General features: G+C 53.9%; 7 protein-coding genes across 7 annotated transcripts; 6 read left to right on the forward strand and 1 right to left on the reverse strand.

Annotated features, from left to right (window-relative positions):
• Positions 1-1,160: 1,160 nt before the first annotated feature.
• Positions 1,161-2,080, forward strand: SETTUDRAFT_168177 (uncharacterized protein). The gene is made up of 2 exons (XM_008025402.1): positions 1,161-1,254; positions 1,361-2,080. The coding sequence occupies exons 1-2, from the start codon at positions 1,201-1,203 to the stop codon at positions 1,895-1,897; spliced, it is 591 nt and encodes a 196-aa protein (XP_008023593.1). The 5' UTR covers positions 1,161-1,200; the 3' UTR covers positions 1,898-2,080.
• Positions 2,081-2,348: 268 nt separating this feature from the next.
• SETTUDRAFT_38281 (uncharacterized protein) lies at positions 2,349-2,915 on the forward strand (the record flags this gene model as incomplete). Its single annotated transcript, XM_008025148.1, has 1 exon — positions 2,349-2,915. The coding sequence occupies one exon, from the start codon at positions 2,349-2,351 to the stop codon at positions 2,913-2,915; it is 567 nt and encodes a 188-aa protein (XP_008023339.1).
• Positions 2,916-3,647: 732 nt separating this feature from the next.
• SETTUDRAFT_168178 (uncharacterized protein) lies at positions 3,648-4,573 on the forward strand (the record flags this gene model as incomplete). Its single annotated transcript, XM_008025403.1, has 5 exons — positions 3,648-3,687; positions 3,777-3,891; positions 3,950-4,094; positions 4,149-4,207; positions 4,269-4,573. 5 exons carry the CDS (start codon positions 3,648-3,650, stop codon positions 4,300-4,302), a joined length of 393 nt encoding a protein of 130 aa, XP_008023594.1. The 3' UTR covers positions 4,303-4,573.
• A 2,925-nt stretch (positions 4,574-7,498) lies between these two features.
• On the forward strand, positions 7,499-9,967 carry SETTUDRAFT_106188 (uncharacterized protein; the record flags this gene model as incomplete). The annotated part of the gene is made up of 2 exons (XM_008025404.1): positions 7,499-7,812; positions 8,083-9,967. 2 exons carry the CDS (start codon positions 7,499-7,501, stop codon positions 9,965-9,967), a joined length of 2,199 nt encoding a protein of 732 aa, XP_008023595.1.
• Positions 9,968-11,225: 1,258 nt separating this feature from the next.
• SETTUDRAFT_168179 (uncharacterized protein) lies at positions 11,226-13,290 on the forward strand. The gene is made up of 4 exons (XM_008025405.1): positions 11,226-12,061; positions 12,120-12,250; positions 12,304-12,376; positions 12,426-13,290. Exons 1-4 carry the CDS (start codon positions 11,302-11,304, stop codon positions 13,214-13,216), a joined length of 1,755 nt encoding a protein of 584 aa, XP_008023596.1. The 5' UTR covers positions 11,226-11,301; the 3' UTR covers positions 13,217-13,290.
• A 594-nt stretch (positions 13,291-13,884) lies between these two features.
• On the forward strand, positions 13,885-15,172 carry SETTUDRAFT_27022 (uncharacterized protein; the record flags this gene model as incomplete). The annotated part of the gene is made up of 3 exons (XM_008025111.1): positions 13,885-14,067; positions 14,127-14,256; positions 14,304-15,172. 3 exons carry the CDS (start codon positions 13,885-13,887, stop codon positions 15,170-15,172), a joined length of 1,182 nt encoding a protein of 393 aa, XP_008023302.1.
• A 547-nt stretch (positions 15,173-15,719) lies between these two features.
• SETTUDRAFT_128840 (uncharacterized protein) lies at positions 15,720-17,208 on the reverse strand. Its single transcript, XM_008025406.1, has 2 exons — positions 16,904-17,208; positions 15,720-16,842 (listed from the first exon to the last, which is right to left on the reverse strand). Exons 1-2 carry the CDS (start codon positions 17,093-17,095, stop codon positions 15,766-15,768), a joined length of 1,269 nt encoding a protein of 422 aa, XP_008023597.1. The 5' UTR covers positions 17,096-17,208; the 3' UTR covers positions 15,720-15,765.
• Between the last annotated feature and the right edge of the window lie 53 nt (positions 17,209-17,261).

A 17,261-nucleotide genomic window follows, 5' to 3' on the forward strand; every position in this document is an offset into this window, starting at 1 on the left:
GATACCATAAATAAAATCCATTACATTCATAAACACGCTGTGTCACAGCCCCATACCAGAGGACGGAGAGAGCATCTGTGTTGGTGTTGGCCGTTCTGCGTTCACGATGCGGGATTCGTTGTTGGCGGCATGGGTGCTGCGCTACGCCACACCATCTCTGCGGCCGTTGAAACAGCAAGGGCCGTTTCGAAAATTCCTAGCCAGCCGAAACGCTTTGTGCCTGAGGAGCGCTCATGGTCCCGTTGAGAGAAATTGCAAAGGACCTGCAGCTAAACAGCACTATCGTGAGTTGGGTTAACGTTTCGAGGGCATCGGTTTGAGCAGCCGCAGCAGCTCTTCTTCTTCCTCGTGGGTCAAAGGCGACTGATGTTGGTGAGAAACAGACAAGGAACTAGCCGTAACACGACGATAAAGTTTACCCTGGAGCCGCACTAGAGTAGGAACCTGATTCATTTATTCGCATGTCCCTCAACATGGCTTTTTTTACCGGAACTTTACCTGGAACTGTGTAAACGTGTGGAACTAGGCCGCCTTTGGTGGTGTCATGGTAAGATGGAGATGAACGACTCTTTTGATGCCATGATACCCAATGAACTTACCTTGATGTTCAAAAATCCTGATATGAAGCTCGCGATAGCCCCAAGGTTTAGAATAACAGAGTTTGTGAATAGCGAAGGATTTGAGTCATTAGCCAGCGACTTGTTGCGTTGGTGTAGCTATCTCTGATGCATTACTCGTCTCTTGCATCGCTTTACCGGACCCGAAAAACGCTCACCGCTAAGCTTTGCCGCCGCGTTGCTCCGACCAAGGTCTGCGATTTGTTGAATATACAGTTGCTCTGAGTATGTTTGTCTGCATGTTCCCTGACACACGACGGTGGGGCCGGCGATCCCAGGTTCCCCGCGGTGGCGCTATCCCAAAGCAGACAAACCGAGGCAGCTGGGCATACGAGGCTTGCGTATACCGATGCTTGTAGGATGAACGCCACAGGCGATTGTTGATTAGGGCAGGTGCTGGGATACGCGCTTATTCTAGCGAATCCTGGTATGAATCCTGATGGCGATATAAGAGCTGTGTGGAGGGCCACATACCCCAGCATACTCATCCTTACCGCTACTTACTTGGCGATAGCCTCAACACTATACTCACAACCCGTTTTTGAGAACCTGCCAGGATAGCGAAACATTACCGCAAGCAAGGATGGCTGCCCCAGAAAACATTGACATCAGGAACCTGCAGGGGAAATGGATCATGGTGAGTTCCCCGCAGCAGCGGTCTCCTTGCAGCGGGTTCGGTGAAGGAAGCTCCAAACCCGTCGCGTCCCCTACAGTCCAATGGCCATTCTAACATGACTCTGCAGAACAAGTCATTGTCCGATCCTTTCGACCCAATACTCGCTCTTCAAGGCATTAGCTGGCTGACGCGAAAAGCTATCGGCGCAGCAACCCTGACCCAGCATCTGACACAGGCGCCCGTAACCGGTGAGGATGGCACGCCTAGTACGCTCGTCAAAATCGACCAGGTCCTCACCGGTGGTCTGAAAGGCTCAGTCGAGGAGCGCATGATGGACTGGCACTACCAGGAGCACACCGACTGGCTCTGGGGTACCAGCAAAGCCCGCAACCGCTACTCGACTCTCCAGAAACTCAGGGACGAGGGCACAAATGCCGAAGATGTCAAGTTTCTGGCCGACGGCTGGCTGAAGGAGACGGAAGAAGGCGAGATTGTCGAGGCTTTTGCCGAAAACGAGAAGAGCAAGTGGACAGCGTTGCAGGTTTGGGGGTTTGCAGAGATTGAGGGGAAGAGGATGCTGACGAGAAAGTTTGTGGTGTGGAGGCTCGACAAGAATGAGGTTGTAAGGGCCAGGCTTGTGTATGATTACACGGGCGCATTGTAGTCGAGTCCCCCGTAGAGTGTGGGGTTAGGGCCGATAGATCGCAAATGGGGTTTGGACGGTGTCGTCTGCCACTCATTGAACTTACTCACTAAATGCTGAAGCGGTTCTTTTGCTTTCCATATTCGTATCTGCACATCTAATTCGGCAGTCATGTCCCTGTAGGCACAATAGTCACACAATAATTCCTTCCCATGCGCGTGTGACACTGTGCAACACTCGGATATCACCCAGTACTTGATCCGGATACTCGCACAGCAAAGCTCCTGCATTGAACCAGATGGCTTTTCTTGTGTGCTGCGCTGTATCGAGGTGCAGTCGCGTAGTGCATGTAACTCATGACATGCTTAAATACTGCCGTATACTTGCCGCCGCAGGCGTCACAATAGCAGTCATATCTCTAAACTCGTCCTTTTGCATGTTCTGACGGCGGCTGACGGCGTCGAGTCGCAACATGATTGCCTCAAGCTTTACGACCGACCTCTTCCTGGCTCTAATCGTCTTGGCTTCCACGATATTGGCCGTGATTCTGGTCTACCTTGCCCTCCGATTTGTCCATCGGCGAAAGAAGAAGGCTTGTGCACAACAAGACTTTGAGCCGGGACTACTCGACGTTGAGTCCGGCCGCGAGTCTCGGCTGTCGCATCGGCTTTCCCGACAACAGATACAGCAAGAACAACGAGAGGATCTGCTACAGCACTACTCGTCAGTGCCGCGACCGCCGTCTATCGAGCTTCTTCCTGAGATCAAGACCAGCTCTAGTGACAGCAGAGCAGTGGAGTGGCTGGAACAGGGTGTTGCCCACGAAGGAGTCGACGTGGTTGACGGAGACCTGGGAGAGAAGAAGCCCGACATACGACATGTGGCGGTTGCGAAACCAAAGAAACAACTAAGATGGGAGTGTAGAGCCGAGAATATGGTCCATCATGATACATCTCCCGGGGTCATTGAAAAGACTGAGAACGATGGTGTGAAGTGTGTGGAACATGGGACTGAAAAGCCGAATGGTATTTCTCCCTGACCAGGAGCATGTTGACGGCAGATGTATCATCAAACGATTTGAAACTTCTTATCGTCCTCCTGTAGTGTGCGAGTTGACATTGCATTAATGGCAAGGATTGTTCTCCAATCAGAAAAAAAAATCACATGTTAATCAACTGTGAGTACGTTTCTGTTTGCATGCCGCTGGGAAGCAGGTTGCTTACCGCCTGAGTGCTCCAGCTGGTCTCATGTGGTCAGACATGAGCAATAAAAAAAAATACCGGAGCGAATGGGTACTGTGTGGGGCAATCAGGCATAGTGATCAAACATGGCGTATGAAGAGACCGCACAGACACGTTCAGATGCTTGTTCAGTTGATGTTGTTTCGCCGGATTAGGACATGGCCTATGCAGAATCGACGAAGGGGACGGACCGCTTTCGCCCGACATGTTTGCGGTTGAGGAACGCGAAGAGAGGCGCTCGTGTGCTCGTGCGGTGGGGGGTATCGCGGCTGATGGAAGCGAGTGGGGCGGGCAGCAGCGACTCAGCTTTAGTCGAGGGCTGCAGTCACGTATGCGAAATAGGGCGCGTGGATGGAGAGTCGTGACCCTCGATGGAGAGAGCGTCGCCGTATCACTGAACCAGAGGGGAAAATAGCTCAAGGCATCGAGCCCAAACAGTCGTTGTTTACGGGCGTCGTGAAATTTGGTCGCTGCAGGTGCCCCAAGCTTCTGCGCTAGCTCGGCTCCAGCCTAGCGTAGCCGTTTCCACCATGTTTCCACTGCATCTTTTCTTCACACCCCCCCCCCCCTGTATATCGATACATTGCTGCTGATCAGCGTTCTGCTGCCCGTTTTTTGTTGCCAGTAAATCACGCTGACACCAGCTGGTGTACGCTCAGATGCACACTACCTGGACATTGACTTTACGCGCCGCAACAAGAAGCCGCGCCCGCTTTCGGAGCACGAGAAGGAGAAGCTGGACGAGTTTGTCGACGCGATTCACTACTCGGCGAGGTGGGTTGGCGTACCCCCAGGAGCGGCCCAGCGCGTTGTGTACTGACGCGGCCGACAGATACTCGGACGATGCATACGAATATCGCCACGTGCAGCTGCCCAAGCAGATGCTCAAGGCAATCCCCAAAGACTACTTTGACGGAGCGCGAGGTACATTGAAGCTGCTATGGGAAGAGGAGTGGAGGGCGCTGGGAATCACCCAAGTATGAGCGCCAAGTGGACATGGGCTGCGTGCTGCGTGCTGACATTGCCATTAGAGTCTCGGATGGGAGCACTATGAGGTTCATGAGCCCGAGCCACACATCTTGCTCTTCAAGTAGGTCGTCGTTGTGCCCAAAAAGCGTAGGCCAAAGCTCGGACTAATGGAAAAACTGCAGGCGACCTATCAACTATCAGCCTCCTATGCACTGATTGAAGACGATGCCTTCGCGCGGCTTCCGGCCTCTGGCACGTCAAAAGCGAGTCGCGCAATACCAGCAGCGCAGACGACTACGGCACACGACACAGCCTTTTTGCGATACCTTGTTGCTTCCTTGTCGATTTAGAGCGAGAGACGCTAGACATAACGACGATATGATCATGGCGGAACATATGACGCGCTCCATGGCCCGGGCGAGGCGCGTCCTGAGGTCCATTATGCGGGGGGAGGGGGGGAGGCCATGAGAGCCCAGACTTGTACATACGATTATCACGGGGGAGGGGGGGCGCTTCGCGGAGTACCTGAGCAATAGGCAAAATACCATGAATTTAGGTACATTGATGCTGACTGTTGTAGCAAGTCAAGGCTACTTTGGACTTGTTTCTGGCGACTTTTGTTGCTGCTTCTCCCCCCCCTGTTCTTGCTTGATAGCTAATTCGCTTTTGGCAAGTGCGCGTCTAGATGACCAAGAGACAGCGATTCTGCATGTCAACCAGAGCAGGCATAGTCATAGTGGGTCCCACATCTTTCACCACAGCAGCAGTGGCAGCACTCCGAGTTGATGAGTCCCTGCATGATTCTAGACGTCGACATTTAGTGCATGCGTGAGTTATGCGGCAGCAGTGATGCTAACCAAGACATGTGACTGCAGTGTAGATATGGCTGTACCGACGACTTGTTAGGGGGGAATGTTACATAGGTGGGGTGCGGTAGCATCTCTGCAAACTCTGGTCAATTACCCGGAATCCAATTTTGGAAAGTATTCAAGGCTGCGTGGAGGCATGGAGCAAAACTCGGTCGGTTAAAACATTGACCAATTGCCCTGTCCAAGAAGAAGCTGGAAACACGATCCAAGGGCGCACACTATCTGCCACGGTTGCATGACTCGGGACAGGCATTTGCAGTCGTCAATGGCGGATAGCAAATAGGTGTACCAGAAAAACATTCAGAGTTTGATGTTTGCACACCGCCAGGCGGCGTATAACGGCATCAGACGGCATGAGCACGGCGGTCAGTGGGGTTGGGGCTTACGGTGTACCTGGAGTGCTGAATCCTTGACAAACAGAAAGGCGACGAGTGGACGTAGACATGGAGCGACTTTTGACAGAGCATGAAACTGCACTATCCAAGGTTGCAGCCCGGAGAAAAGCGGGCCGACTTTCCCAGACGCATGCCAGTGGGCAAGGGCACAGTCTGCTCGCCAGTCGTGTCACATGCAGATCTGCGATCAAAGATCTCGTAATGCTAACCACAGCGCCATGGAGCCCTGGAAGCTCAGCAACTAGACGCGGTTGGACGGGCGTGGGCTTGGGCGGAGGCAGCCACTGAGGGCGCGCGGAGCCGAGTGCGATGTCGCCAAATCCATGGCGGATAACGGGCCTTTGGCGTGCGATAACGACCAAGCAGACATGGTTCCGTTGTTGGGAAATTGGGACACGGGCGTTAGCGAGGCCGCATGGGGAAAGGCAGAGCGTGCAGCAGCTGAGGGGCCCGCCGCTCGTTTTGCACGCCCAAAACCCAACTCTGAGGCCGCTGGCAGTGCAAGGCTAAGACTGGGCTTTTACGTACTACAAAGGCGGACATGGCGGGTGCGTGTCTTGTGCCATCCGCGCGCGATTTGGGAGGGGGGGGGGCTGGGCAGGGCGAGGCGCAATTCACCGCAACTGCGCATTGCCAGCAGCAGCGTCGGCGGGACTGCGACGGGGACGGCGACGGGGACGGCGACGGGGACTGGGCGCTACACAAGGACGTCGACGGACAGAGGAGGCGAGGCGAGCATGACATCAGCGACGGCCTGTAGCCTCGCCTGGGCGGAGGGCTTCGGAAGCTGCGCATTGCCGGTGGCCGCAGTGGAAATGCGTTTGCGTTTTGCCTGAAGGGCGGGCGGTGAGGGCGCGAGGCCGGGGGGTGAGCGGAGCAGACATGGCAATCTAGGGCCCTATATCTCTACATGTAGCTGTGGTGTCAGTGTCGCATCGCGGTAGGGCTCGGCCGTGGTGGAGAAGACAGCTGCGCGACACGTGTGGAGTCGGGCCTTGCCACAGCCCCGGAAGCTGGCCGTCATGTCGTCGGCGAGGGTGCGTGTGCGCTGCACGTCCAAGCAATATGCAGTAGGCGTGCGAAACTATCTTTTACGAGTCTTTTTTGTACATGTAAGTGCACTGCAAAGAGAGAGCGCGCGCGCGCGCGCGAGGATACACACATGCGAGTGAGGCGCAGGCTGCACGAGGGAGGGGGTGGGCAGGCCCCAAGCAGGGCACACGGCCGCGCGCGCGGGCCCTCCGCAAAACGGTCGTCTAGATACAGTTGCAGTGACAGGCGGCGAGGCGATGATGATGATGTCGTCGTCGGGCTCGATTCGTGGGTGACGTGCATGCGCCAATGGCTCCTGTATGGAGCGCGGTAACGAGTACATAACAGTAATTCCCAGGCACAGGCAAAGTAGCGCAGCACGCCAGATAAGGCACAGCTGGAGTAATGGAAAGAGCAAACGCCCCAGGTGGGGGAAGGAACGCCCCGCAGCGATTGGCCGCAGCCGCCTTCCTTATCTCTCGGCTGTACGTAACATACAAAGCAGGGACGGCGCTAAGCCGCGTCGGGCCTACGTCCCAGGAGCATCCGTGCACGGCGCATCTCGAAACCCATCCCGAGCACATGTCGGCCACAAAAGACTGTGCCAGCGCGCTTCTCTCCAGAAAATCTCTCCATTATTCACACCTGCCACCCCCGACGATGCGCCTGCTCTCTCCCCGCACCGGCTCGTAGGTCTCCAAGCCCTCAGCAGCCCGCCCGTCCCGCCGCTCCCGCCCGCCGCCGCCGCCGCCGCCGCCCCGGCCTCGCCCACCCTCACTACATGTCGAGGAGACGTTCAATGACGGCGCGAACCATCAGTCACCTCATTCTCCTCTCAGCCGTGTCTGGCAACCTAGGCCCCTGATCTCTCCTCTTTTGCCTTCTCCACCCGACTACCCAGATATATTTGCTTTTCTTGGCATAGTCCCAGCTTCCAAGTGACCTACCTATCGCCCACGCGATAAGACCTGCCACCCATACCCTGCTCCCGATAGCAAGACACTTGCATCCTGATCCGCAGTCTGGCCACCGGCCCGTAGTCTTTCATAGCCTTATCGCCCGCTGTTCCACGCCAGTCAGCCTGCAATGACGGCAGTAGCAATGCAGCAGCCCGCCATGGGCCCACGCCCCGTTGTCTCAATAGCACCAGCTCGCCCTCGCACAGTATACAAGTCTCCTGCGGGCAAGGAGTCCCTGAGCAAGCCCACGTCCAGCAACGGCCCCGTCTCAAACATCCGCTCGCGCAGAGAGCGCCCGTGTGACGCCTGCAGGAGGAGGAAAAGCCGCTGCGTGATACACGAGGGTGCTGCCCTGTGTGTCTTGTGCGACTTCCACAAGCAAGAGTGTACCTTTGTACAAAGCCCCCTTCCACGAAAGCGGAAAGTCGTCGACGGCGACAAGAAGGACTCGCCCAGCAACACCAAGAAGAGGTATGTCCAGGCTCCTCTACTGCCCCTGCCTCAAGCAAAATCTCCCCATGGCTCGCTTGCGGAATCTAGTAACTGGTCACGTTCCCCATACGTTCGTCATTGGGCCATACACCAAAGCGTCACGTGCTCACGTGCCACCGTCCCTTTCCTTTTTCTTTTCGTCCTTCATGTCGCCCGCATGCTCCCCCTCCAACACCACGAGTACCATGACGTGTCCTTTTTGTGTTGTGTTTGATGCGACTGGATGGGATGGCTGATATCGTCTGGCAGATCTGTCGACTCAGACCCCCCACCACTAGCACTGTCGACACCCACCATCACAGCAACCGCGCCAAGCCCCCCACCACCACAACCACCACCACCACCACCACAACAACAACAACAACAGCCACCGCAACTGTCCCGTCTGACAAGTCTGAACCTGCCTCAGCTTGGAGAGACACTAGGCCTGCAAAGACGCCAACATAGCAGATATATTGGTCTGAGCTCCCCTTTCGACTCTCTCCTCATTGGTCTTTCCCAGTTCGATACCCGTAACGAATCTACTTTCGATCTTGGTACACTGCGACGCGTAAACGATCATGAATGTTTCATTATGCTGCCTGACGAGAACACCCAAGACTTTGCCGGCGAGTCTGAAGCGCTGAGCCAGGTTGAGCAGCTCGTGCACCCACATGGCCCTGCCTTGCTAGACCTGTACTTCCAAGTGGTACATCCAAACTATCCCATTATCCAGAAGCACCTATTCGTCGAGCGGTATCGCAGTAGCGATCGAAGCTTCGCACCGGCCCTTCTGGCTGGTATGTACATTCTGGCCCTCAATTGGTGGTCCTTTAACCCCAAGCTCGCAAACTACAGCAAGCCTGATGCCGCCCGGTTGGAGACGGTTGCCATGAAGGCACTGACGCTGTCTATGGAGCGGCCAAAACTGTCGACTGTGCAGGCAGGCTTGCTGTTGCTTCAGCGGCCAGAGGCAGATTCGTGGAGTCTGACTACGCAATTGGTGGCCATCGGCCAGGAGCTAGGTCTCCACCTTGACTGCTCCTCGTGGTCGATCCCTCTTTGGGAGCGTGGGCTGAGGAAGCGCATTGCATGTGCATTGTACATGCAAGATAAGTGGAGCTCGCTGATCCACGGCCGGCCCTCGCACATATTCAACGCCAATTGGGCAGTCAAACCCATCACTAAAGAGGACTTTATCGAGGACGGAGATGGTTATGATGCACGGCAAGAAGAGACGGACGAAGAACAGGCCGAGAACCAACGCGGGCGGATACTGTTTGCTCAGATGATAGGACTTACCCAGATCATGGCAGAGGTCATGGACACATTCTATACACAGACAGCCATCCATGACTTTGCAAACGCTGGGAAAAAGTCGACCGAGCTGATTCTGGCACGCGCGAAACCTGTACAGATCAAGCTTCGTCAGTGGCACGAGAAGCTGCCTAACGAGGTCAAGATGAACACGCCCGAGAAAGGCAAACTCACATCCACGGGCTACCTGCACCTCGCCTACTTTGCGACGGAGATCACTCTTCACCGGCGTATCGTGCAATCTCTTGATTCGACCAATCCGGACTCGTACGGTCTCTTCATGTGCCGCAGCGCTGCAAAGACAAGGCTGATTTCAGCCATGGACTTTGTCAACCGCCTCAAGCCAGAGCATCTACAGGCATTCTGGTACTTTGCTTCCAAGGTCAACTTCACCCTCATCGGCACTTTCGGATCGCTGTTGTGGGCTACGGCACCAGCCAAGGAAGAGGCCGAGTTCTACAAGCTTAGGCTGTGCGAGTATCGCTGGACCCTGTCCGTGTCGTCCAAGCGTGCCGACTTTCTCGACTACGCAGTCTCGATGCTGGATGCGAGTCGTGCCATGCTCAGCAATCTAGCCGAAAAACCTAGTCTGGCCGAGCAGATTAGCAACGCTGGGGTGCCGCCTGCAGCGCCTCCGCGACAGTACTCTTCTCTCTCGAACATGGGACCACCGCAAAACTCTCATGGAGCGGCAAGATATGAACAAGAAGACATTGAAATGGGTGATGGCGATGATCTCCAGAGGGTATCGTCGGGTGAAAGCTTCGAAGGGTTTAATGACGGGTCGCAATATGGAAGCCGTCCGCAGACAGCGGGTAACTCGCCCAACTCACAATGAGCTGGCTCCATGCGAAACGGATGGTTATGATTTCGGATATATTTTGGTTATGGATTGGTATTCCCTTGGGATGGTAGCTCTCATGTTTAGCGATTGAGCGATGTCTTTTCGGTTGGATGGCAGGCGTTATATATGAGGGATCGTGTGGGGAGATACCATACGTGTACTCAGGCCTTGCGCGAAAATGGCGCCATATCGCGACACACATTGTCCGACACATGGGTGTATGTGAGTGGCGTCCTTCATGTGCGTGCTATGAGGCAAAGCGGGTTATGATTTGATGTTTCATGTTAGATGTTAGCGCAGGTCGCGCCATTGGGATACGTCCAGCTCCTCTAGAAGATGAAGCATGGGCATTCTGTCTCCTCGGAGAGCAACACGAACAGGCTCAGCTCTTTGACGTAATGTGCAGCGTGATGTGAAGGAAGCGAGCACAGCTACCCAGCGATGTGGAGAGATGAGGTGGTGGCGGTGTGCCAGATGGCGGGGCTGAGCGGTGGCTGTCTGCGCCAACGGCCAAGCAGTGCGAAGGGCATAGTCGGCTCGTCCCTCGTGCGGGAAGAAGCACTTACACTGGGCCACCGCATGTCAACATCACGCATGCTTATTCTTGCTGTCATCCAGTTTCCCCCTGCGGACATGCCAATGCCACTTGTGCATGCATATTTCATGGGAATGTGACCACTCTTCTCCAGCCAAGCAACGACGATCGCCCCGTGCACAGGTTAGGTTTACGTGGTGGCACTGCGAGCACACACACACACACACACACACACACGCACACCCTCTGCACTTGTCACATGAAAAGAAACCACCAAAAAGAAGCACGTCGCACACGTTCTTCTTCCTTTTTCCCTCCCGAAATCCGGGGACTCTGAACGAGCATCTTCTGGTCAAACACTTTGACCTTCGAGAATGCAAAACATAGGGCGGCGGCTAGGTACGCTTCGTGCCGCAGCTCACGAACATGTGGCTTGGCCGCCCGCCACTAACCCTCAGCCGCATGCTACACCACAGGCTGTGTTGGCGATCCTGGGGCCAAAGCTGAACCCCTCTCTTCCGCATATGCGGTGTGGCCTCTCTTCTTCGCAGGGGTAAGTAGAGAGAGCAGACGCTGCTGTTATTGTCTTTTTGCAATTGTCTTTTCCTACTCTCTGGGGTTACCCCTGGATGATACACATAACGCCCTTCTTTTGTCAGGCCCCCATCCGCTTCCGCCTTGGTACCAGATTAGCGGCTTATATATATCCGACAGAATCCCTCGTTGTTTTCTTCACATCATACGCTGCTGAACAACAATTGCATTCTATTTCCTCTCCTTGTTCTGCTCCACCATGACCGACGCCGACAAAGCCTGGGGTCGACGTCTAGTGATATGCTGCGACGGAACCTGGCAGTCTAGTGTCAGCAGCAAGACAAACATCCCATCCAATGTCACCAAGCTCTGCCGGCTAATTGCCCGTGTCGGCTCAGACAAGAACAACTCTTCCAAAAAATTTCACCAGATCGTGTACTATGATTCCGGCATAGGAACAGGAAATCTGAGCTCTTCTGAACAGAGACGACAAGGCGGCACAGGGGCTGGCTTGGCCGAAAATGTCATTGAAGCGTACAACTTTATCGTGCAAAACTATGAGCCCGGCGACGAGATCTTCTGCTTTGGCTTCTCCAGAGGCGCCTACACTGCCCGTGCAGTTGCTGGTCTGGTTTCTGATATCGGAGTCATAGCACCAATCAGCATGCAGTTCTTCCCCCGACTGTACAGTCTTTACCAGACAAACAATGAAGGCGTCGACTTCCGTGAGATGAAAGCATGGAGAATGTTTACCGAAGGCAAGCTAAGCAAAAAGGGAGAAGAGATGAAGAAACAGGGTCTCGATGTTACAAAGATTGAGTTGGATGATCTCAAGCTAATGGCCGAGGTGTGGGAGACTCGACCGCATGGAGAACTTGCGGTTAGTCCAGACAGCAGAAAGGTGAAAGTCGTGGGCGTTTGGGACACTGTCGGTTCTTTGGGCATACCGGACATGGTCGGCCTTGATATGGCCTTTGGGAGAACGCAATATGGTTTCCACAATGTCAAGCTGACCGAGAGTGAGTTGCACATCTCGAAGCGTGAAATGTGCTATGATTTGCTAATACAATAATATAGATATTGAGCATGCATATCAAGCTCTTGCCCTGGACGAACGGCGCAAGGCTTTCCGTCCAACTCTTTGGTATATTCCAAAGGAACTCGTCGATGATCCAAACAGGCATACACCGGAACTCAAGCAAGTTTGGGTATGTGAGCGGTCTATTTGATGCATCGATTAAACTAATTGTGACTTTTGCAGTTCCCTGGTTGTCATATCAACGTGGGTGGTGGGTCTGACGATGGACTTGGGGAGATGAAAGGCGATTCAGAAAGTAGGTCCCGAATCCAGACACGGACCAAGCAATTACTAACGGAAGGTAGATTTATCGATGGCTTCTCTATGTTGGATGCTCCAAGCCATCTCTCCGCACTTGACCATCGATAGAGAGGCCTTCTCGCTGTTTGTGGCCCAATACAAGCGTTGGCTTTTCCGCATCCGCTACGCCTGTACCTTCAACCACCCAAACACTCTGCAGAAAATGTGGAGTTATGTTCCCAAGCTACCCATGCCCTCTATCTTCGGTGGTGGTGGTAAGGACCTACAGCTTCCGCCTCGTGCCCCGCCACACACGCACGAGAATTTCGACTTTAGCTGGGGTACCGGCCCGCTTGTAGACTCATTCACCGCAATGTATTACTTGAACGGCATGCATGTACGCATGCCAGGCCACGAGAGCGTCGAAATATACAACGAAAAGTCAAAAGCCAACAAGTGGACTAAAATCCGGGAACTGGGACATACAAATGAGTACATTCACCCCATCACCTACTTCCGCAGTCTCGTCCGCGGCTGGGAGAAATACTCACCACTGCAAAAGCCATGGAACAGGGAGGCTTGGGAAGGGAAGAGCGATGGCAAGATGCGGTTTTGGTGGTACATGGATGGCGAGCAGGACACGTGTGCGCTGCCCGAGTGGTCCATTATGCCGCATGGACAGGACGAGGAGTTTAATTTTGAGAGGAAGTGGTACAGTGAGTGTGAAAAGACGGAGAAGACGCTCGACAAGCTGGCCAGTGTAGCCGAGTTTGGCGAGGGACAAGACTTTTTGGACGTACTGGACGAGGAGTTGAATTTCGACATGGATAACCGGCCGCAGCGTTTTGCGCCGTAAGCGGAGAACCTTTTGTCGATACCCTTTCGATTTGTCAAGTAGTGTTTGATATACCAGAATGAATTTGCATTTTGTACGTTGACCATGGCTCATCGCGTGAACTGGTGTTATCGGTGTGTTGCGCTTAGGCTGTGTTTCTCATATAAAAAACTGTAGTTACTGCAACTCTTGAGCCCCGACTTGTTCACTTTCATACTTTTTGCAATTGTATCGCACGCAGTATCACAACCAAGGTGTGCATGAATATTATCTACAGTGACTGCATGTTGTCATGTTCTGAAAATGTCTCTCACTTTGCATATAGCGCCTAAGGTGCTGGAAAGGGGGCTGGTAGCACTATGATACGAAATGGTTTGCAATTTCATAATGGGAAAGAGGTTCAGCCTGCAATAGATCTGTCATCTCGTTTCCGCATCAGTGTGCCATCAGATGAAAATACTAAGATTACAGCACTGTATCGTCATAGCCCTCCCGACACTGAGGGCAAGAGCGGTTGGTCGGGTCGTCCTACCTCACCGCCAGCACCTGCACTTTCCTTCGCCACCAGACACAAAGCTCTAACCATTCTCCTGCGTCTCAAAACTCCATCCCTCTTCTCCCAACCCTCATCAACCTCATTTCCTCCACTAAAAACATCACCTACAGCTCTCGCGTCATCATTGCTCACCATGAGTGAAATTCTCAGCGAGAAGACGTCTTCCGACATCAGCAATGCTGCCACCACTCAGTCAAACCAGCTCGAGGTCCAGCTAGCGGCTATTCTGACGAAGCTGAGGACTGACGCCAGCACCATCACGGCTGAGGAAGCCCGTGTTCTATCTGAGAACGTCACTGCAAGTGATGAGAGAGCGGTCCGCATTATCTCTGCTGTCGAATATCTAGCTATTGCTAACAAGGTGTGCACCATCAGGGATCTCAACAAGCTCAGGCTCCTCACCGTTCGCTGCTGACGGCTGCCAAGGACCTGCATGCCGCCGTGGATGGTAGCCCGGAGGAAGTCACACCAGAGGTCCTTCGTACTGCACAGAGCATCGTTAGCAGTAAGTGCATCCATCTGGCATGAGAACACACACTAACAGTTCCATAGAAATGCAAAAGGCCATGGGCCATACCAACGCTCCTCAACAAGATCCTGAAGCCGAATTCCAGGAGGAAATCGCAAAGATCGAACCCAAGATTGCACAAGGCACGGTCACCAAGGCGGAAGCTGATCATCTTCATTCTCTCGAAGCTCGTGCCCATGGCCACACTGAGAAGGGCGGTATCACAGCTGCAGCTCAGTCTGTTGTTGCTAAACGTGAGCGCAAGCTATCACTGAGTAGCGGTTCTGGAACTGTGTCGTCTCAGAAGCGGAGCTCCATGTCACCTCAACAGAAATCTCGACATGATAGGGAAGAGAATCTTCGCAAGGCAGAGGATGACTTCAAGACCAAGGTAGAGGAAGGTGACGTGAACAAGGCCGAGGCCGATCATCTTCACTCCCTTGAAGACCGTGCTCACGGTCACACCAAGAAGGGCGGCATGGCTGCCAGTGCTCAGTCGGTTTCTGCAAGGCGCAATTCTAATTCTGGACATAGACGTCCTCGCACCAGCAGCCATGGCGCCCTCTCTCCTCAAGAGCAGTCCCACCACGACAAGGAAGAGAATCTACACCGAGCAGAAGTCGCAATCAGACCCAAGATTGAGGACGGCACGGTGACCGCGGATGAAGCCAGCAAGCTTCACTCGTGCGAGATGCGTGCTCATGGACATACCGAGAAGGGCGGAATGAGCGCTAAGGCTCAGGCTGTTGTTGCCAAACGACGTTATGAGACGCTCAGTGACGTCTCAAACGCCGCTCATCAGCCAGACACAGACACCGGATACGGCAAAGAGCTGCCCCATCTCGAAAAGAAGCCCGAGAGGCCTGAAGAAAACTTGGACGACGTTCCAAAGACCGATAACGAAGCCCATTGAGAGCACTCTGAGCAAGATACCGATGTTCATTACAATAAGGGCAAGTGCTAGTTTAGCAATGTCAACGGCGTACCTACTGGCGATACTACTTCTTGATCAGCATTAGCGGGGAATCGGGAACGAAGGAGTTTGAAGCTATGCAGCTGAAGTTATGAAGACGTAATGGGGAGGCGGGTTAATTTGATAAGTGTGCGAAGGGCGTTAAAAGCTGTATATGATCAGTGTCGAAGCATATTACGAGCATGTATATTTGCAAGAAGTATCCTAGAGGACCCTAAGGAGCTACACTTCGTTTCAACCTGGTAACCTTGTTCTCTATTCGAATTGGTTTCTTGGGGTGCAAGAGTTGATCCCATTGTTGTGTTGTCCAACCCCATCAGCTAGATATAGTGGATGAAATGCTCATAACAACGACAGTGTACACATTCATGCTGGGGGGTTATCTATGGTATCAAAGTCTTATATACCCGTTCATACTCAAACAAAAAGAAAAAAAAGCCCAACAAAAGCCCCAAGCCGCTAAATGCATGAAACGGTCGTCCCCCCTCTTTCGCATCCACGATTGAGTAAAAAAATAACATGGCTTCCAGCACCTACTTGATCTCGGTCTTGCTCATCAAGTCAGCCAGCTCGTCCACCTTCTTGTCCTTGTCCTGCGGCACATTACTCTCCTCGGCCCTTGCATCATCAGCCAACTGTTTTGTAGCACGCTCTTGGACATCGGCGCCCCTCTTCTCGTCCTCGTCCTCGTCGCTCTCCTCTTCATCTTCATCGTCGCTCTCGAGCTCGTCGAGCTCGTCCAGACCCCAGTACTCGTCGTCGTCTTCATTCTCACCAGACTCTTCCTTGCGTGCGTCTAGGACTTCGCGCAGCTTCTCGACACTGGGATCCTCCTCGTCAAACTTGTTGCCGTTGATTTCCACGCGGCGCAGCAGAGGCAGCGCTGTCGAGGATGCAGAGGCAAGCCCGGCGAGACCCTTTGCGTTGATGTCGTTGAATTGGAGGCGAAGCACCTCGACTTTCTTGTTCTTGCCCCTTTCCAGCGCAGCGGCGAGCGCAATGCCGCCGCGGCCGCTGAGCAGACAGTCGCCTACGCCGAGTTCACGGAGATCAGTCCATTTTACAACCGTCTCGCTGAGGGCCTTTGCGCCCATGACTGTGAATGTGTTGTCCTGGAGGTCGAGCGTGTCGAGCTTGGTCAGGTGTGCGAGGCCGTTGGTGATGAGGTGCGAGATACCCTCCTGCCGGATACCGTTCTGCGTCATCTTGATCGTCTTTACGCCGCTGTTGGCTGCGTAGGCTTTTGCCCATGCGGCCATACTGCCGTTCTCCAGCCGGTTGCGACCACAGATGACGAGCTCAAGGTCTGGTACATCCTTGCCCTCCTTGCGCGCAGCCTCCTTCTTCGCGGCAAGTGCAGTAAGCGCATCGGCGACGAGTACACCGGCAGCTGGGCCAAGGCCGTTGTTGTTCAGGTACAGATAGCGGAGAGGGGTGTGTTGCGACAGGAAGTCGACGAGCGGGGCCACCGTGTTGAGGCCAAAGGCGTTGTCGGAGAGATCGACCGTGTGTAGTTTAGGTAGTGTGAGGAGCGAGGTAAGGAGGTGGGAGAGCGCGGGTGGAATCTCAGAGAGCAGCCGCGAGGTGAAGATGTCTGCAAGGTTTGCGATCTATTTGCTTCTTGTCAGTGCCCCTCAGTTGCCCACCAACACAGACAGACAACCAGCATACCTGCAGATTCTTCTTGGTCTCTAGCACTTTGGCCAGCGCCTCGCTGGCCTCGATACCCAGAGTGTTGCCCAGAAACTTGACCTCTTCGACATCGTCATTGCTCTTCAGGTCCTGAATGTGCGGCTCAATATCCGCCGCAGTCGTGAGTTTCAGGCCCTTGCCCTCGATGGAAAAGACTTTTGCGCCAGCCATGTTTGTCGCCGAGTAATTTTCTGGACGTCTTGGTGTAAGAATGCTCAGGGAGGAACAAAGTGAATATAAAACTAGCAGGCGTTGTGCAGGAAAGTCGTGTGAGTCGTTGGCGCAATGTTTTGGCGGGCGTAGTGGGGGTTTGATTGTCCAGACCCCCCCCTTGAAT

Source organism: Exserohilum turcica, assembly GCF_000359705.1.
Source record: "Exserohilum turcica Et28A unplaced genomic scaffold SETTUscaffold_14, whole genome shotgun sequence".
In the NCBI taxonomy this organism is placed as follows: Eukaryota; Fungi; Ascomycota; class Dothideomycetes; order Pleosporales; family Pleosporaceae; genus Exserohilum; species Exserohilum turcicum.

What these genes read in the sequence shown, in the direction of transcription:
- SETTUDRAFT_168177 (XM_008025402.1), top strand. Translation starts at nt 1,201, where the DNA reads ATGGCTGCCCCAGAAAACATTGACATCAGGAACCTGCAGGGGAAATGG. An exon ending in TGCAGGGGAAATGGATCATG is followed by an intron (nt 1,255 to 1,360) that starts GTGAGTTCCCCG and finishes ATGACTCTGCAG; the next exon opens with AACAAGTCATTGTCCGATCC.
- SETTUDRAFT_168179 (XM_008025405.1), top strand. Translation starts at nt 11,302, where the DNA reads ATGACCGACGCCGACAAAGCCTGGGGTCGACGTCTAGTGATATGCTGC. An exon ending in CAATGTCAAGCTGACCGAGA is followed by an intron (nt 12,062 to 12,119) that starts GTGAGTTGCACA and finishes ACAATAATATAG; the next exon opens with ATATTGAGCATGCATATCAA. An exon ending in GATGAAAGGCGATTCAGAAA is followed by an intron (nt 12,377 to 12,425) that starts GTAGGTCCCGAA and finishes AACGGAAGGTAG; the next exon opens with ATTTATCGATGGCTTCTCTA.
- SETTUDRAFT_128840 (XM_008025406.1), bottom strand. Translation starts at nt 17,095, where the DNA reads ATGGCTGGCGCAAAAGTCTTTTCCATCGAGGGCAAGGGCCTGAAACTC. An exon ending in AGACCAAGAAGAATCTGCAG is followed by an intron (nt 16,843 to 16,903) that starts GTATGCTGGTTG and finishes AGAAGCAAATAG; the next exon opens with ATCGCAAACCTTGCAGACAT.